The 19,643-nt window shown below is 41.0% G+C and overlaps 1 protein-coding gene across 2 annotated transcripts in view; it reads right to left on the bottom strand.

The window, feature by feature from the left end:
- Positions 1-14,040: 14,040 nt before the first annotated feature.
- Positions 14,041-19,643, bottom strand: part of slc6a4a (solute carrier family 6 member 4a) — a 57,254-nt gene continuing 51,651 nt past the window's right edge. For both annotated transcript variants that reach the window (XM_041811173.1, XM_041811180.1), the window contains 3 exons: positions 19,508-19,608; positions 19,159-19,326; positions 14,041-17,237 (listed from right to left, as the gene is read on the bottom strand). In XM_041811173.1, coding sequence (XP_041667107.1) covers positions 17,163-17,237; positions 19,159-19,326; positions 19,508-19,608 — 344 coding nt within the window. In that variant the 3' untranslated portion in view covers positions 14,041-17,162. The remainder of the gene's footprint in view (positions 17,238-19,158; positions 19,327-19,507; positions 19,609-19,643) is intronic.

The following is a 19,643-nucleotide window of genomic DNA, read 5'->3' as shown; positions in this document are numbered from 1 at the left end:
TATTGTATTTAAATATTTAACATTTGCATGCAATCAAAGTGTATGCTGTAATTTTAAAGGTCACTGTGTGATTTTTATTTAAAATAGTGATGTTGTAGGAATTTCACTCAGTAGTATGTTAAAAAATGCTGTTTGAAGTGTGCTTCAAACTAGATGCCCTGCCATGGGACAATTCCCGTTGCTGAGCAGTGGGCAGCTAAGGTCTCAATCACCCTCAGGTGTGAGGGGAAATTTCACCCCACTAAAGCTGAGAGGGTGATGATGTTTGTGCTGCAAATTGCACCATCAGGTGAAAAAAAATATTTATTTTGAATTTGGTCTGAATGCACAGTAGTAGTTGTGCCAGATCTGGGCTGAAAGTCTTTGCTGGATTTTTATGAAACTACCCTGATAGCAAAAGTGCTTTGGCTCAGTAACTGGTCAGATGAACAGCGAAGATATGGTCCACATTTGGGAAGTGAACTCTTGCCCAAGTGTGTGATAGCAGTGTCTGAACTATCACAAAGTCAGACCTCTACCAAGACTACACTGGATAAAACAGTTGTTATGGCTCATAGCTGGGCCTCATGAGGAAACCTTTACCAGGTTGTTTTGGTATAGAAATATACCACTTATAGGGCCCACATGTAAATAACACCAAATTCCATACCATTCCCAGAACCTCATTATCTCAGAAATTCATTTTTACCAAACTACATTCAGAAGGGAATAATGGGTCAGATCAGGCTCGTACCTTAATGTTTGACTTCTGTATCAATGATTAGATTTTTTTTTAAAATGATCACAACTTTTTCAAAGGAACCATTTTATTTTGACTAACATTTTATAAACCGCAACAGGAGGCACATAAGGCAAAAGCCATACGACAGAATCAGTCACAGACACTAAAGAGACGAGGAGTGATTAGACACAGGTGAAACTAGTGAGGGCAATCAAAGAAGAGGGAAAACACATGGGCAGGAAGAAAACTAGGAATCCAACACAAGAGATTGCTACAAAGCTTGAATCTCATTCTCTGGACCAAACAGTCAGTGGCCTAAACCTCTAGTTCCCAAACCTACTTGTAGCTAACAAACCCCCCCAACAGGAACCATGCAACAAGATAAGTGATCCTAACATGGGAACTTGATGCTAGTTCACAGCATAAAAAACTTTGAGCTCCTGAAGTTGACAAACAGGCACTTTGATTTCTCAAAAACATACACAGTGACCCTCATTTATCAAAAGTGTATACAGCTGAAGTTTGGGTGTTGGGTCATTTTTACACACAGTTTGGTGTTTATCAATCTAGGGATAAGGGTACACTACGTTCAAACTCCACACCAGGTCTGATCTTGCGTACGCACGTTTTCAATTCAGTGTGTACTCGATGTGCAGCGTGTACTGGTGGTGTTGGATCAGATATGATTTTTAAATTAAACCAAAGCTTTGACAATCCATGAATGTTAAGCAGCACAAGCTTTCAGTTAATTTACTTTATATTTGTTTTATTTGATCATGGAGTATTTCTATATTGATTAGTTTTAAAAATTAAAAGACTGGCTACCTTCTGTAAGAATTTATGTTATGTTGTACATCCTAATATCATTTTGGATATATAGTAGGGGGATAAAAGCAAAAGCAAACACAGACACACTTTTTACCAGCCCAGCTTCTTGATTATATCACGCAAAGTGGACAAAGGAATTTCAGGATCTCTGGAGATGGTCTTGAAACTTTGAGATTGTTCATATTTTTCTACAAATTTACTTCTTAAGTCCTCAGACAGTTCTGGGCTCTTCTTTCTCTTCTCCATGCTTGGTGTGACACACACAGGCACACAACACAAAGGTTGAGTCAACCTTCTTACTTTCTAACTGGCTTCAGGTGTGATTTCTATATTGCCAGCACCTGTTACTGCTACAGGTGAGCTTAAATGAGCATCACATGCTTGAAATAAAATGATTTACACACAGTTTTAAAAGGGTGCCAATAATTCTGTCTGGCCCATTTTTTTTGTTTTGTGTAAAATTAAGTCAATTTTGGCTTTTTTCCTTGGCTTTTTTTGTGTTGTTCCAATGCACATAAAGGAAATAAATGTGTATACCAAAAACATTTGTAATTGCATCAATTTCTGGGAGAAATGGTGTATTTTCTGAAAAAAATTCCAGGGGTGCCAATACTTTCGTCCATGACTGTATCAGTAACAGGTTATATTTTTTTTACATAATCATTTTTATAAAAAATAATTTTCCAGGCCACAAGAGCTTGGAAGTTTGACATTTTGATAGGTAGCTTTTCTATTTTATAATTTTGCAGGACTCTGATCCACCTATGTAGTTAAATACACACTCCGGAAAGGTATTCCAGGTGTTGTCATTGTCATTTAATATTTTAGATTACCAACTAATTTTTAATGTAGAGGTTCTCAACTCAGCACTCTCCATGCCTTCTTTGCTTTTAGGATTACATAGAATTTCTCTCCTTAAACAATTACATTTGTCTCTCCAAATGAAGCTACATAAGATGTTGGTTGGTTTGTATACAAAAGGAGGCATTTCTAATGCTCAGGAAACATTAACAGATCTGGACATATCTTTGGCTTTAGACAGAGAGAGAGGGCTCTCATGAACCACATGTCACATTTTCTTGTAATTGAATAATATTTGTGTTGAAATGTAGACTGCTATAGCTGGATGTGGTAAACTCACCCCCAGGTCTTTTTGCTGGTGTGTCTTTTTCCGTTGACCAGGTGGTCCAGCCTCACCCTTGCCTGTATTAAATTCTCGGTGTCTTCTTCAGTCCCTGTTAAATCAAACAGATATCACTATCAAATTATATAACTATGTAAAAAACATTTCACAGCTCTTGGAGTGCGATTTTTAAGGTGGCATCAGTCTGTTAAAACTCTGAAGTCTACAGTGATGTTTGCATTACTCACTGGTAGACTGAGAAATGCTGTCATAATAATAAACAACTGCACAGTTCTGTTGCTCTCTCTTTCTGGAGAGGAGGAGCTGACTTATACTGTTGACTTGAATATAAAAAAATATAAACAAGGGACCAATTAAGGTGGATTTGCGTTACAGGGCTGTGGGCTGCTTTACTTGATGTCCTACGATGGGACAATTCCTGCTGCTGAGAAATGCACCGTGAAGGTCTCCCTCACCCTCAGGAGCTCTCTGGCTTTGATGTTGGACTCCACTCGTCCCAGACCTGGCAGTGGTTCATCCTCACTGACTGTGATGTTCCCCCTCATCGCAGCTGTCTGGATCTTCTGCATGAAGTTGTGGAGGACCCAGGCAGCCTTGAAACACTTCTCTGTGACTTTTGGGCAGACCTCGAGTGTGCGTCTGTACATCCACAGCATTTCAACATCTCTGTCAAACATGTGTCCAGCAGCCAGCTTGGTCTAAAGATCAAAAACACATTTATAAACATGAACTAACAATAATTCCTGTTCTCAGAGTAAGAAACAATCAGACACATTGGTGTTCTACAGTTTGTAAACGTTACAATTATATGGTGAATTTCACCATCTACTTAAAATTGCTCATGATTACTTGCATGTCACAAGTTGAATATACATCTGAATATACAAGTTGAATATGCCACTTACCGAAGGTAGATGGACAGGCATCCCACCAATGAGATGGAATGCATATAGTTGGTGTCCATGTTGGTGATCCTTGCACCAATCCCGGCCAACAGGTCATCAAACTGGGCCCCTGGTCAGTCTCAGGTAGCACTGAAAGTGGTCATTATCCAATCGCAGCTCCTGAAGAAGGCAGTGGAATTCCCTAAACTATGTGTGTGTCTGGAGGATGCTATGCAGCGATCATGGTAACACCTACCATTGTTCATGAATAAGAGTCTGAACAAAAAAAGGCTGATCAACAGGCAATACTTATGTAGGCAGAATAAATTGCTCCTTCCCTCTTGTTGTTTCCGGGTGTGAGGGGCAGAAATTCTTCCCACTGAAGTCGCACCATGAGGCAGCACAAATATTTTTTGCATCTGGTCTGAATAGACAGTCATTAGATGTCCCAGCTTTGAGCCAGATCTAGACTTATTGCCTGTCCTTTATATTTTCTAAAACTGCCCTGATAGGAAAAGTGCTTCAGCTCAGATATGGGCAAGATGATCAGGAATGATACCAAATAAAATTGTTGATATGGCTCATGGCTAGGCCTCTTAAGGAAAACCTTAACCCAGGAGTTTTGGTATAGAAATATGGCAGTATCACAGCCCACATGTAAATAACAGACCAAATTTATTTTAAGGATGGTGCCTGAAAGGCCTAAATCCCTGCCAGGGTCAAGGACAGGCTTAAGTTAGGTTTAGATTGTTAGGGTTTTGGTGAGGTTAGGGTTAGGTATAGGAGAGCGAAAGGGGTGAACGCTAGGGTTAAGGTTAGGCTAAGTTGGTAAGGGTCAGGGACAGGTCTTTAGGGTTAATTTATTAGGATTCCGGTGAGGTTAGGTTTAGGTATAGGAAGGCGAAGAGGGCAAAAGTTGGGGAATCAGTTGAGCTTCATTTTCCCTGCGTTGCTTAAACATGATATTTTTTTTATTACATTTGAATCCAGAATACATTTTTTGAACTTAGAACACATTTTTGAAAATTTCACAAAGGTATTTGCATTAATAAATCCAAACCTTTCAGACATCGTTAAGGCCAATTGGAAAGATTGTGTCTAGGCGTTGTATCAATTGTCGCTCATGGAATCGTTGCGATGTTAACCAGTCTGGGTCGTATTCTAGTCCCTGTACCAGCGCAGCTACTCCATGAGCTTGGAAGTGATGGGTCAGGTGCATGTTGCATGTCTGGGCTGTGGTTACGTTATACCAGTGGTGGGCCAGTCGGTTTTCAGTGTATTGAAACAGTATGTGGGTTTCGCCCACGTACACACATGGACAAAATTGTTGGTACCCCTCTGTTAATGAAAGAAAAACCCACAATGGTCACAGAAATAACCTGAATCTGACAAAAGTGATAGTAAATAAAAACTCAATGAAAATTAACTGATGAAAATCAGACATTGCTTTTGAATTGTGGTTCAACAGAATTATTTAAAAAAAACAAACTCATGAAACAGGCCTAGACAAAAATGATGGTACCCTTAACATTTTGTTGCACAACCTTTTGAGGCAATCACTGCAATCAAACGATTTCTGTAACTTTCAGTGAGACTTCTGCACCTCTCAGCAGGTATTTTGGCATGAGCAAACTGCTCCAGTTGTCTCAGGTTTGAAGGGTGCCTTCTCCAGATGGCATGTTTCAGCTCCTTCCACAGATGTTCAATAGGATTTAGATCAGGGCTCATAGAAGGCCACTTCAGAATAGTCTAATGTTTTGCTCTTAGCCATTCTTGGGTGTTTTTAGCTGTGTGTTTTGGGTCATTATCCTGTTGCAAGGCCCATGACCTGTGACTTAGACCAAGCTTTCTGACACTGGGCTGCACATTTCTCTCTAGAATACCTTGATAGTCTTGAGATTTCATTCTACCCTGCATAGATTCAAGACACCCTGTGCCAGATGCAGTGAAGCAGCCCCCCAGACACCTGTGATGCTAATTAGAGGACACACCTTGGTTGAACATGTCCCTATGGTCATATTATTTTCAATCTTTTCTAGGGGTACCATCATTTTTGTCCAGGTCTGTTTCATTAGTTGGTTTTTTAAAATAATTCTGTTGAACCACAGTTCAAAAACAATGTCTGATTTTGATTGGTTAATTTTCATTGAATTTTTATTTATTATTACTTCTGTCAGATTCAAGTTTTTTCTGTGACCATTGGGTTTTTCTTTCATTAACAGAGGGGTACCAACAATTTTGTCCATGTGTGTACTGTATCCCGCATTTTCTGCAAGGTAGACACTTTTGCGGTTAATGGGTGCTCTTGTGGCAGTGTATGACCCCCCCCGACTTAAGATTTTTTTCGCCCATATGGTAGGGGACAACCGTGGGCCCTTCTTAGACCACCGGGTTAGTTAGGTATGAACTGGGAGATCCTTAAGATTTTTTTGCGTTTATATGCTGATATGAGGCGCAGACTGGCCACAGATGGAATGTCTTAAAGGAACTTTTCAAAGTTGTTTTTAATGTGCTGAGCCCCTCTTTCAGCATAGGAAGAAAATGTTGTTATTAAGGGTAGAGGTTGATAAGGGTCCTCGGTCAACTTTTGGGGACCATAGTACGTTTCTTTCTTAAGCCTACGTAGGAAGGCCCTAGGATAGCCCTGTTTCCTTAAAGGTTTTCCCCTTAAAAGTGTGTTTTGGATGGAAGCTTTTCCAGTGTAATAAAGAATGGGTGTCTGTTGGTTTGAAATAAACTCTGGTCAGAAGTTTCCCCGTTGAGTTGAAATCTGTTCCCTTATATCACTATGTCTAGAAAGTTGATTTCTTGGGAATGGGTTGTTGGTTCCAGTTTAATTAGCAGGTGGTGGCCATTGAGGATCTGGACAAACTCCTTGAAATCCATTTCAGAGTGTGTCCAGATACCCCAAATGTCATCTACGTATTGGAAATAATGGAGGGGGAGTAGTGGGCATTTTTCGAAGACTGTTCTTTTCCAATCTGCCATGTAAATATTGGCATATGCCAGTGCAAATCTTTGCCCATGGCTGTGCCTTTAATCTGTAGGTAGCATTTACTGTTAAACTTGAAATCATTCCGGGAAAGGCTAAGGTAGAGTAGCTTCAAGAGTTCTTTATCCAGTGTACTGTCTACAGGAAACTGTTCCTAGGCCCTGCGAATCATGGCCATGCCTAGTGGGATGTCTATATTTGTATATAAGCTCCCTACATCCATGGTGAATAACAGGCATGGTTCCTTTAGTTGGAGTTGTCTAACTCGGTTTACAAAGTCATAGGTGTCTTTGATGTAGCTTGGGTGCTGAATGGAGAGTGGGTGTAGCCAATGTGTGATGTATTCCGCGATTCCATAACTCTCACTGCTGCAATCTGACATGATCGGCCGACCTGGTGGAATTTGGGGACTGACCATTTATTCTTAGGTTTGTGGATTTTTGGTAGTAAGTAGAAACATATGGACCATGGAGGAGGACCACCCTTAAGATACTGGAATTGTGTTTTAGTGATGAAATGGTTTTGTTGGAGGTGTACCAAGATATTTTCGATCAGGGTCATTGTCTCTAGATAGATTGGTTCATTCAACGGTAAATAACAAACCTGGTCATCCAGTTGGTGTAGGGCCTCCTGGATGTAGTCTGTACAGTCCATGATGACTATTGCGTTCCTTTTGTCTGCTAGTTTAATTACAATTAATGTTTCTTAAGGGGGGTAAGGTTAATTGCTCTTCCTCTGTGAGATTAGGGGTTTCCTCTGTACGAGGTAGGGTAGCTGATTTTTTATCTTCCTGAATAAAATTAATTAGTTCCTGTGGTAATTCATCATTGGTGGGTTCCCAGCCCGATGGTTTCTGGAAGTGGAGATTTGGGCCCACGGGTGTCCCTCCAAAATAGGCATGTAACTTCAACCGTCTGTGGTACTGATCCATATCTGCTCAAAATTGTTGTGGGCGGGTTGCCATGGGAGAGGGGGTGGGGATGAAGCTGAGGCCTTTCTGTATGAGGCCCTGTTGAGTTGGTGTTAGTTGAAAGTGTTTGGAAAGGTTGACTACTGAGGTGCCCTGTCGGTTGGATTCTGAATTTGACAGGGTTACTCCAAGACCAGAAAAGACCACTAGGCATCTCAGATATTCAGGCGGCGTCCCGGCACCAGTGGATTTCGTCGTTCTCCATCTGGAACAGTTCCCGGTATAGACGGGGGATGTGTTTGTCAGGTTCAGGCAAAACTCAAAACGGAGGACCCAAATTACAGATAACTCAAAGAAACTGATTTAATGAAACAAACAAAAGAACTTACTAAAACTAATCCACAAAACCAAAAGTCCATGAAACAAAGCAAAAGGCACGGGAGGCACGAGGAGTAACAGGAGTAACAACGGGGAAGACATCAACAATGAACCCACACAGACACAGGGAGACACAGAGCTTAATTGCACAGGGAGTGATTAACAACGGAGGACAGGTGTGGACAATCAGACACAGATGGAACTGGTGAAGGTAATCACAGTGGAGGGAAACTCAGGCAGGAAGCAAAACTAGAATCACACACAAGGGAAGGCAAACTACAAAGTAAAACAGGAAACATGGAACCTAACACAAGAAGCACACGAGGACTGAATGACAAAACTAAACACTAGAAGCTTAACAAAGGAAACACAGGAGGATACAAAGAACCAAACACAAGGAGGGAAACTAAAACACAGGGAGGAAAACTGAACATGAAACGCAGGGAGTAATTCTAAACATGGAATAACTAAACAAGAAGCACAGGGAATAAACTACACAAGAAACACAGGGAGTAAAACTAAACATGAGACACAGGAATTAACTAAACATGAAACACAGGGAATGTAAAACTAACATGAAGCAGGGAATTACTAAACATGAAACAGGAGGAGTAAAACTAGACATGAAACAAGGAATAAACTAGACATGAAATACAAGGAGTAACTAAACATGAACATGAACTAACATAAGGCTCAAAATACACAGAAACACAAGGACTACAAGAAACACCTAAGAACTAAACACCAGAATATACAAACTAGAAAACCTAAGTACAATGTAAAACTAAAAACATGGAAATCACGGAACAAGGAAAATACGAGGGATCAAAACTAAACACAGGAAATACACTAGAAAAACTCATAAACTAGAAAAATTCAGAACCTGGATCATGACAGCGTTTGCCGTAGTCTCTGATCAGGTCGTTTAAGCTTATTATATTATTTTTCTGTTGCCCTGGTAATTCATCTGCGTAGTTGATCAGAGGGATGTAGGTGTCTGCATTGGGAAAGACATTTTGGGCTGCCCCAAAATGTCTATCAGTTGGAAGCCATAACAAACGGCGCTTACTCGTGGATCACAGATCAAACGCAATCAAACGCTTTGGAGAAATTACAGACGATTTCGAAAGAATTTGCAAATGTTTTACGTGATGAATCTTTGCATAAGCTGTTAACGCAACTACTCTTCTTCTCTAGTTTTGTCAACCACGCACATGCAGACAATGCCCACCATTGCCCTCTGCGGTCACAGATTCCGATGGTCACAGATTTCGGTGCTCTCGTAGTTAGTACCCTTGTTCCCACTCGCTCATGTAGATGTTTACAAAGGAAGGCGTGTATTGGTGCCCCATGGCAGTCCCCCAAACCCGCAGATACATTTTGTCATCAAAGGTGAAACCATTGTTTTACAGACAGATCTCCAGCAAGCGCAGAATCTCCCTGTCCGGTCTGGACTTATCCAGATTCCTGTGCATGACATTTTTCACCGCCCGCAGGCCCGCCTCTGTGACTATGTTTGTGTAGAGGCTGTCGATATAAATTGTGAAGTCAGGCCTGCGGGCGGTGAAACTCAAGGGGGATGATTTTGTCTAGAAAATCATAGGTATCCTTCAGATAGCTAGGGTGTCTGCTGGAGAGGGGTCCCAGGTTAAAGTCAATGAACTCTGCTATGTTGTATGTGCAGCTGCTGCAGTCTGAAACTATTGGTCTGCCTGATGGAATCTGGTGCGGTACAGTCAATGTCTCTGGGTCTTTATGGATCTTGGGAAGCATGTAAAATCATCTTGGTCTGGGGTCGGGTGGACCGTACAGATAATCCCTCTGCTTAGCAGTGATGTGGTGTTTGAGGAAAAAGATTGTAAAATAGCTCTGACTTGTGTTTGAACCTGTGCTTGTAAGCCATTGTTTATTGGGATGTAATATTGTCTGTTGTGAAGCTGTCTGTGTGCTTCAAATTTGTACTGCTGTTTGTCCATTATAACTATTTTTGATCCTTTATCTGCTGGTTTGATAACAGTATTTTTATTAGATTGGAGTTGCTGAATGGATTGTCTTTTTGCTGTGGTGAGATTATCTGCAAGGTCCAGCATTTCTACCCGCTGAGAGAGTGTTCTTCTGTCTTTTTAGATGTCAGAGTTGTGTGATGGAGGCTTACCCAATCTGGCTACCTAGTTGAGGGGGCAGTGAATGGGATGTGGATTCTGTCTTTAAATTGAAAATAATAAAATTAAATAATAAATAATAATAATAAATAATTAATTTGCTTCTTCCATGATAGAGGTGTAAGTTGTTTCGCAGCAGTGTCGTGTTGAGAACCTTTGGTGGGGGAATGATATGAGACCCCTGTCCTGCAGTTCTGCCTGTGCCCTGGAGGGATAAAAGAGGAAGGAGAGAATCAGGACGCTCACTCCGTAATGCCAGGAGAGATTCATGCAAGGTCCAGACCCTGGTGCAGGATTCCCAGGTAAGTCTGGTGGGCCTGGAGGGTTAGGGTTAGGGTCAACTGGGGAGCTAGGATGGCTGGAGGAGGAGGGGTTAGGTTAGGGGAAAATAAACCTCTATGAGGAGGACTAGAGTGGCACAGGGCTCAAGTCTAGGGCTGTTTTTTCTTTCTGTATAATACAGAGGGAGGAAAAGGCGCAGCATCCTAATGCTTTGCCTAGTTGGCTTCATCAGAGGAGTTAGCGCCAAGCTAAAGTGTGTTGCTAGTAAAGGAGTCCATAGTGGGCCGGTTTAGCAGAACACTCTCCCAATTGGCTAACTGTGGTACCTAAGTGCTACCCTTAAAAAACGTCCCCCCTCAAACAAGTAACACTGCTCACAGTTCCACATTTTAAATCCTCACTAGTACACGTATCACAATTAGCAGAAAATTAACACATATTTTAACACAATACCAATTCACATGAAAGAATTTATGACTGTCCAGGCACTCATTGGGTTAGGTTAGGGGAAAATGATCAAGCCTCTATGAGGAGTGACTAGAATGGCACAGGTCTCAAGTCTAGGGCTGTTTTTCTTTCTGTATTACAGTAGAGAGGAAAAGGCACAGCATCCTAAAGTTTTGCCTAGCTGGCTTCGTCAGAGGAGTTAGTGCCAAGCTAACGTGTTTTGCTAGTAAAGGAGTCTGTGGTAGGCGTGTTTAGAGGGACACTCTCCTGATTGGCTAACTGGGGCACCTAGGTGCTCCCCCCCAAAAAATGTCCAGCAGTTCTACCTGTGCCCTGGTGGGATGAAAGAGGACGGAGAGATTCAGGATGCTTCCTAATGCCAGGAGAGATCCATGCAAGGTCCAGACCCTGGTGTGGGATTCCCAGATAAGTCCGGTGGGCTTGGAGGGTTAGGGTTGGGTAAACTGGGGGCTTAGGATGGCCGGAGGAGGAGGGATTAGGGTTAGGGCAAGGTAAAGGGTTGGGGTAGGGATAGCTGGATGGGGACAGGTAAGGGTTAAGTAGGGAGAGGGAGCTGAGGGTGGGGAGGAGGGGGCTACAGGTAAGTAAGGGGCTGGTGGGGACCCCTGGTGGACCGGAGGTAAGTACCTGTATAGGGATGGGACTCTAGCAGGGTAGCTGGGGGCTGGGGAAGTCAGGTGTGGGGAGTATGGACCCACAGGTAACTAAGGGGCTGGTGGGGACCCCTGGTGGACCGGAGGAAAGTACCTGTATAGGGATGGGACTCTAGCAAGGTAGGTGGGGGCTGGGGAAGTCAGGTGTGGGGAGTATGGACCCACAGGTAACTAAGGGGCTGGTGGGGACCCCTGGGGTCAGGTTTAGGGAAAGTTGACACTCTGTGGGGGTCCTTTCATCCTTTCCCCACTACCAGACCGTGCGTCCTGGGCTTTGGGCTGGGTTAGGGTCAGGGTTTAGGGTTAGGGTTCCTTTATAGTTGGAGTTCAAGCTGCTACTGTACAGTCACAGATTCAGCCTGCCAGCATGCAGGACAAAAAGGCTTAAAAATAACATTTGTCCCTGCAGCCATTGGCTTCTAAATGATAAGTTGTGTGCCTGAGTCATCTCTTACCATTTATGTTTATTGTTGTATTGCACACTGTCTCTTGTGCTTCTATTTATTGTTTTTTTTTTATGCTGTACTTGTGGTTGGTCTGGATGTATGTTTGACTGCTGGCTGCAGATCAAATTAACAATATTTGGAATAATAAAGTGAACCTTGAACCTTGAACAACAGCATGGCTTCACACTAGAAGAGTCCAGAGGTCCATCAGAAAAATAAAAAAAATAATAATCCCTAAGTTGTCTCCTATCCACTTTTCTTCTCTAGGAAAGGAGAACCACAGGGATTTGGGAATCTGACTGCACTTTCCCTAGACGGTTGTGAAGGATGTGATGTAGGTTTACTGTGCAACAACTAAAATTCAACATTGATGGACAACAAATCATGCATGTATCACTCAGCACATTCTCCTACGAAATATATTCAAGTCCTTACTTTGCAACATTATTTATTAAATCATTTTGCTTTAACCCTCTCGTTTCTGTTTAGTCTACTCTAGTTCTGTCTTTTTTCAGCTACTTATGTGAGAAGCTCTATAAACCACAAATAAGAAACCTTCAGTGGTTACATATTTTCTTTGTCCTACTTTCATAATTACAGTACCCTGACAAAGTATTTGCCCCCTTTCTGATTCCTGAGTTTTGTTGTGTATTTATCACACTTAAATGTTTCGGACCATCAAACCAATTTTTATATTTCACAGACAACCCAAGTAAATACAAAATGCAGTTATTTTTTTTTTTTTTGGGGGGGGGGTCCAAACCTACCTGGCCCTGTGTGTGGAAAAAGTAATTGTGCCCCTGAACCTGATAACTGGTTGTGCCACTCTTGGCAGCAATAACAGAAATCAAGCGTTTGTGATAACTGGTGATGAGTGTTTCTCATCACTGTGGAGGAATGTCCAACAGAATTGCTTTAATTCAGCAATACTGGAGGGTTTTCCAGCATGAACTTCCTGTTTAAGGTCACACCACAGACCCTGGCTGGGCCACTCCAAAACCTTAATTTTGTTTGTTTTTTTTTCGTGCCATTCAGAGGTAGAAATTCTGGTATATTTTGTATCGTTGTCCTGCTGTTGTCCTGGGCAATTACTTTTTCACAGAGGGCCAGATAGGTTTGTATCCCCCCCCCCCAAAAAAAAAAAAAAATTAATAATCATTCAGACACAGCATTTTTTATTTACTTGGGCTGTTTTTATGATTATATATAAATTGGTTTGATGATCTCAAACATTTAAGTGTGATATATATTCAAGAACATCAGAAAGGCCTGACAGAAAACCTTTTTCCCGGCAGTGTATTTTAGAAAACATATGCTAATATGCCAACTTTATCATCATTGATGATACTTATAATTTTCACAACCATAAACACAACTGTAGCTTCATTCCAGACAGAATTTTCATCCTGAGTCTTTCCCTTGTTTTAGGTTTTTTGCTGCACCTGTAATGCATGCCAGGACAGCCTGCTGTGGAGGGAGGGCAAGAGGCATCAACAGACATCCTTGTTTGTTTGTTTTTTAAAGTCACATGATCTCGCAAGGTCGTTATCAGGTCAGCAGGTGTGTGGTCTCTGGTGATCTGACAGTCTGGCTGAGTTGTCTAGTGTGTGCGTTCAGGGGAGTAAAGATGAAAAATTGTTTGAAATTGTCCATGTCTGTGGTCGCCCACATCTTTAAAATCGTTTCAGATTTAATAATCATCCAGTGTATGGCCAGGCTTAGTTAGGAACCTTCCTAAGCAAAAAGGACTATTCAAACAGACCCTAGGTGCAGTTTATGAAATAGTAAAAAGTCTCAGTCTCAACATCTGATGTTACTTGTTTTATATTGATAAAATAAGGGTTAATGAGATTGGACAATCATTACATTCTGTTGCCCAAACTTTTTTGTAATTGGGGTTGTAGTTCTGTCATCCATTTGTTTTAGATCTATAGAGGCCTTTCATGGGAGACGCGAAGCATCTTCTGGAGTTAAAACCAAACCTATGCCTTTTGGATCAAGCCTTAAATTTCCTAGATAGATGATGAACCTTTACAAACGAGACTTTTTACATGTAAACTGTCTATTGCTTGGTGGTGGATGTGAACTGATCCAAATGTTAAATGTGTTGAGGTCTCAAAGGTGACAAACGAGTGAAATAATGACTCGACAGATAAAAGGTTGTTTCCCGTATATCTTTATTATCTGTTATTTGTAATATATTTATATATCTTTACTCTATACAGGATTATTTCCAATAAAGTCTTTAATAGAGGTACATAGATCTTACATAAGCTGAGAGGTACAAGAGAGAGGAAAAGCAAGATCCTTCAGAAGATATTTTGGCAGTGACAAGACAACAGGAAATCACAATACCCCCCCCCCCACACTCACACACACACACATTTGAGGTACAGTATACACACTGCAGCAGTCACACATTAAATGGACTAAACAAGTCAATTCCTTTTTTAGCACAACCACTCACCCATGAGTGCACGTATCCACGTGCGAGCCAAAAGAAGAACAGAACCCAACACATTCACACATCGATTGAGAGAGGAGACAGGTATTCACAGGATATATTACACCAAGAACAGACCGACTAGTAAATACACAGGCAGATGGACGCTACTGGCTATGTTTAAATCCTGCTCCTACAAACACACGGACACGCACGTTCTCAACATTTCCACTCAAACACAAACACACCGACGTTTGGTAGAAAGTAAAGAGCAGTGATGCTGATTTCCAGCAGTTCCTTTATCGTTTTATTAGCTCTGATCCTTGCTTGGTTTCTATTACGCTGCATAACACATGATTTTATTTAGATTGTTTTGAACTCATGACAGTTTTTCAGACTGATGAGGAGGGTGATGATGCATGTGAAAATAAATACACCTCATTCTACAGTCACGGATTGAATTAACTTGGTTGATTCTGCCTATGATCCATTTTTACTCTAGACATTATAGTCTCAGGTCATGCACACATACAGGCACACACATTCATGACATTTTCAGACAGAACTTCACAGTGTTTGCAAATCTGTCGCTCGTTCAAGATGCCACCAGATAAAGAGAAGCTGATAGTCAGAGCTGGGCACATGTCAATAAATCAGTAAATTACTGCAAACGTAAATTGTTTTTAGTAGTTTTTTTTGTATGAATGTTTGAATAAAGAATTGTAAAAACAATAGGATTCAGTCAAATTTAGTTTGAATTAATGTTCTTCTCTGAACAAAAGCAGAAGATCTCCTGTACTGTAGAGATCTTATTGACTAACCAGTCAAAATGCAGGGGGATCTTTAATTGTGAATGCTGCTTCATCTACGTAATGCTGCATACTTCCAGAGCTCTGCTACAGTGATTTAACGTGACCCAAAGCTTCAGCCAAATGTAGATGTGTTTGGATTTAATCATTTCCTGGAAAAAGATTGTAGAGTCGCTTCCTGATTCCGGACTTCTGAAAATATTTCTGAAAAAAATCAAGATCAGGAGAGAAAAGCAGTGCTTTCTAAGTTATAAGAGCTACTTAACCCTCAGACCACTTTTTTTTAAATGAAAATGTTGAAATGGATATTTAACTATACTGTTTATTGGTTTAATATTTGACAGTTGAGCACAAAGTATTTACATTCTTCATTTTCAGATAACAGTATGCATGGACACTTCCCTCTACAGGTTAAAACCTGCTACCACAATCAGCTTTTTCTATTGGCAAGCGTGATGTGTATGTGCTTTTTCCATGACTGTTCACTACACTGCTAGCAGCTGATAGCTGAAATTCACAGGTCATGGCAGGTTCAGCCAATCAGAAACGCTGTTACTGTAGGATTTTGGGTAGTGTAGTGCTTTTACCCAGTATTGGAGATAAACCATGTTGTCTTTATTTGTAGATGCATTATCCAGAAGTATAATGGGTCACAGCAGGCTAAACCGATCAGAAGTGTTGCTTTGTTACTCTAGGATTGTGGGTAATGTAGTGCCATTGCCCTAGTTTGCTTATAAACCAGGTTTTTCTTAAAACCAGGCTGATGTAACACTAGCATGTGTCTTCTACATGACGATACGTCATTGTTTCACCCACTCAATCAGTCTTTTGTTAAAATAACAGCCATTAAATTCACTTGTAGCAGCAAAACATGCAAGTTTCATAGCTTAAGGCAGCTCAACCAATCAGAGAAGTCGCTTTGACACCTTAGGACTGTGGGTAATGTAGTGCTCCTGACCCAGATCACGAAAAGATCATGTTTTTCTTGAAATGAAGCGGGTAATATTCAAACTTGTGTCTTCTACATGATCATATATGTCTGTTACCCCATTTAGACCTTCTTTTGTTGAAAAATAAATTCACTAAATTGAATAAGTTTCACTTGAACTGGCAAAGTTTGCCAGTAAAAGCAGGCTTTACTGATTGGAGAGATTGTTGTGATGGGCACATAGGTTGTGGCAGCTCTCTTGGTTGGATATTGAAATGGTTGTAATCACAAGAATTGTGCCTTAGTGATGTATGGCGTGCTCCTTACTCACAGCAGTTGTGTAAATAACCATGATAAGTGAAAATACACTTGCAGCCCAAGGGCAGACTATCAGACGTTCAACATGTTTTAACGTTGACATTAACTAATTATAGGTAACTGTTATATTGACATCGACATCTTTATCAGTGTTACTTTTTTCTGTGCCCAGCTCTGCTGACAGTCAACACAACTCAACAACAACTGTAAAATTGAAACATCCTCAGAAATATAAAAAGAACAGATATCATATTTGGCTTTAGTAAGAGATGTAAAAAGATACCTGAATTTTGCTACATAAAAGAATGCACATTTTACTGGCATAATATAAAAATAAAGCCATTGAGAGGATCTGAGTGTAACTTTACGGCCTTCCAGCTGATTTCATGGTTTCCAGTTTATGTCTAAATGAGCATACATGTTTATATTCTATAAAATACTGTATGTGTTGGAAGTTTTTAACCTGAAGAAAGGTTAGTTATTATTTAAGAAAGAATTGTGATCGGTTACAACACTAAAAAGAGAATGATGATGCCGAAGACTCTGAGATTAGGATCTGGATTTGAAGACTCTCTTAAAGTGAAGGAGCCTTAAAACAAACTAAACCAAGCATAACATTAATACTGCAGCCTGGCTCCAGTTAGCTCCCCTCTTTGTCTACATCTTTGTGAGAGACAGATAAAAACAAGAGTAGAAGATGAGGCAAAGACGGTGAAAGGTAGCCCCCTTGTAAGGTAGTTTTGCAGTTTATCCAGAAGAGGGCTCTCTGTGCAGCTAGAACGGCACCTCCTTTGGGTCAGATTGCATTTGTGACGATGCAGTTCCTGTGTTGGTCAGTGCTGGGCTCTGGAGTGATGCTTTTTAACAGACGCTGTGAAGAAAGGAAAAAAACACAAGGAGAACTTTAGGGACAGAAAGTGGAAGTGAGTTAATTGATCTAATTTTAGCCAACATCTTACATTAAATACTGAAAAGGGTAAAACTATGAAGCAGGTCAAAATATACACTTGCAAATTGTTTGAGGAATATCCAAACCAAAACTAAAAGAACCCAAATGTATAAAACTAAACATTATGCAATTTCTATGATTTTTTGAACTCATTTGACCAAAAGGAATATCCACTATAAGAACTTACAGTGTATTCAGAAAGTATTCAGACCCCCTTTACTTTTTTCCACTTTGTTATTTTGCAGCCTGATGCTATAATTGTTTCAATTCAGTTTTCATTCATTTCTTTCATATTAATCTACATTCAGTACACCTTAATGACAATTTGAAAACAGAATTTTAGAATTTTTTGAACATTTCTTAATAATAAAAAACTGAAATATTACATTGATATAAGTATTCAGATCCTTTGTAAAAACACTTGATGTTCAGCTCAGGTTCCTCCCATTTCTTTTGATCTTTGCTGAGATGTTTCTACACCCTAACTGGAGTCCGCCTGTGGTAAATTAAATGGATTGGACATGATTTGGAAAGGCACACACTTCCCTATAGAAGGCCTCACAGCTGAAGAGCAAAAACCAAGCCATGGGGTCAAAGAAACTGCCTGCAGACCTCTGAGACAGGATTGGTGCAATGCACAGATCTGGGGAAGGCTACAATATATTTTTTGTTGAACTGATGGTTCTGTAGAGCATGGTGGCCTCCATAATCCTTGAATGGAATACGTTTGGCACACCCAGGGCTCTTCTAAGAGCTGGTTATCTGGCCAAACTGAGTAATCTAATGGCTGATAATTAGCCAAGCTACAGTCGGCACGATATGTTTACTCAATGAACATAATAGAAGAGCATGCAACACAGCTCCTGGTACAAGCATTGACTACTGCAACTCATTATTGTGCCGGCCTCCTTGCGTGCACAATTCAACCTCTTCAGATGATCCAGGATGCAACAGCACGTCTGGTCTTCAACCAACCCATGACAGCTCTTGTCACTCCTCTGTTCATCTCTCTACACTGGCTTCCAGTTGCAGCTCGCATCAGGTTCAAAACTGTAATCACTGCTTACAAAGCAGTAAACAAAAACCGCTCCTGTTTACCTGGAATCTCTCATCTAGGTCTACACTCCCTCTCACTCTATGCTCAGCCAGCGAAAGGCGCCTGGTACTTTCATCCCATCAGGCTCCTTAGTCACTGGCTGGATTCTTCTCTTCTGTTGTCCCGAGATGGTGGAATGAATTACCCAGCTCAGAGGCTGTGTGGGAAAGCACCCTAAATTAATGCACTCTTGTGTCATTTAACACTGAAAATAAAGGTGCTCATAATTCAATGCAAAAATTGGTCCAACATGAGGAAGATTTAGACCTGCTCAGATCAAAATACTCTAGGTATACAGAGAAATCGTGACATTTTACTTGAGGTGTGTATGTAATGAAGCTGTTTTGGAGGCATGGTGAAATTTTAAATCACTGATTACTAAAACTTGGTCTCATTTACTTTGGTTTTATTAAAGCTTTATGAGTGTCATGCATGTCTGTGATGCCCTTTTTGCACGCATGTGTAAAAGATTTATGGCCATTTGGACGTTTTCATTGCTTTTTTCTTGCTAATCTCTGGCTTATTTTTTTCTCCCTTGCTCCTTTGATCTGATCTGATCTTGAGTCATGTGTTCACTGGAGAGGGCGCACCCTGACAGCGGATGGAGGGGGGTGGGAAAGAGGTAATCCCTTGTTCTTGGAGAGGTGTCAGAAATGAATAAAGGGCAGGCAAGGATACAGAGAAGAGGAACACAGGCTTTGAAATATACATGAAAGTGAGAAAAGGAAAGGTAAAGTCATGCTGTACCTGTTTGAATGTGCCCTTGGCATTGAGCAGGTGGTAAACCATATAGGCAGGCACACAGATGAATGAGGAGACGCCAATGCAGTAGCCTAGGACGGTGGTCCATGGTGGGTAGTGGTAGTGGAACAACCTAACCTCTGGGGGAAAGGCCAGGAAGCTGATGATGATGAACTAGAACAGAAGCAGAGTTCAGACACAACAATGATCAGATACAAGGATAAATACAACAAATGATAGCTTCTTTAGCTACTTTATTGTCTTGTTTTTCCTCTCCAGTCAATCTTTCCAACATTTTAAAACTTAGCTCCTTTCTGTAAGTGTAAGTGTAAGAACTGTATCATACGAGTCTCACCAGGAGGAAGCAGGGGCAGATGGCCACCCAGCAGATCCTCCAGAAACAACCCGGGGAAAAACCGATCATGACCTGGACGTCGTTACAGAAACGGTTGGTACCTGGAAAACACACACACACTCACAATCACAACCAC

Source organism: Cheilinus undulatus, linkage group 2 (assembly GCF_018320785.1).
Source record: "Cheilinus undulatus linkage group 2, ASM1832078v1, whole genome shotgun sequence".
Taxonomy (NCBI): domain Eukaryota; kingdom Metazoa; phylum Chordata; class Actinopteri; order Labriformes; family Labridae; genus Cheilinus; species Cheilinus undulatus.
This window is presented reverse-complemented; position numbering and strand designations above follow the sequence as displayed.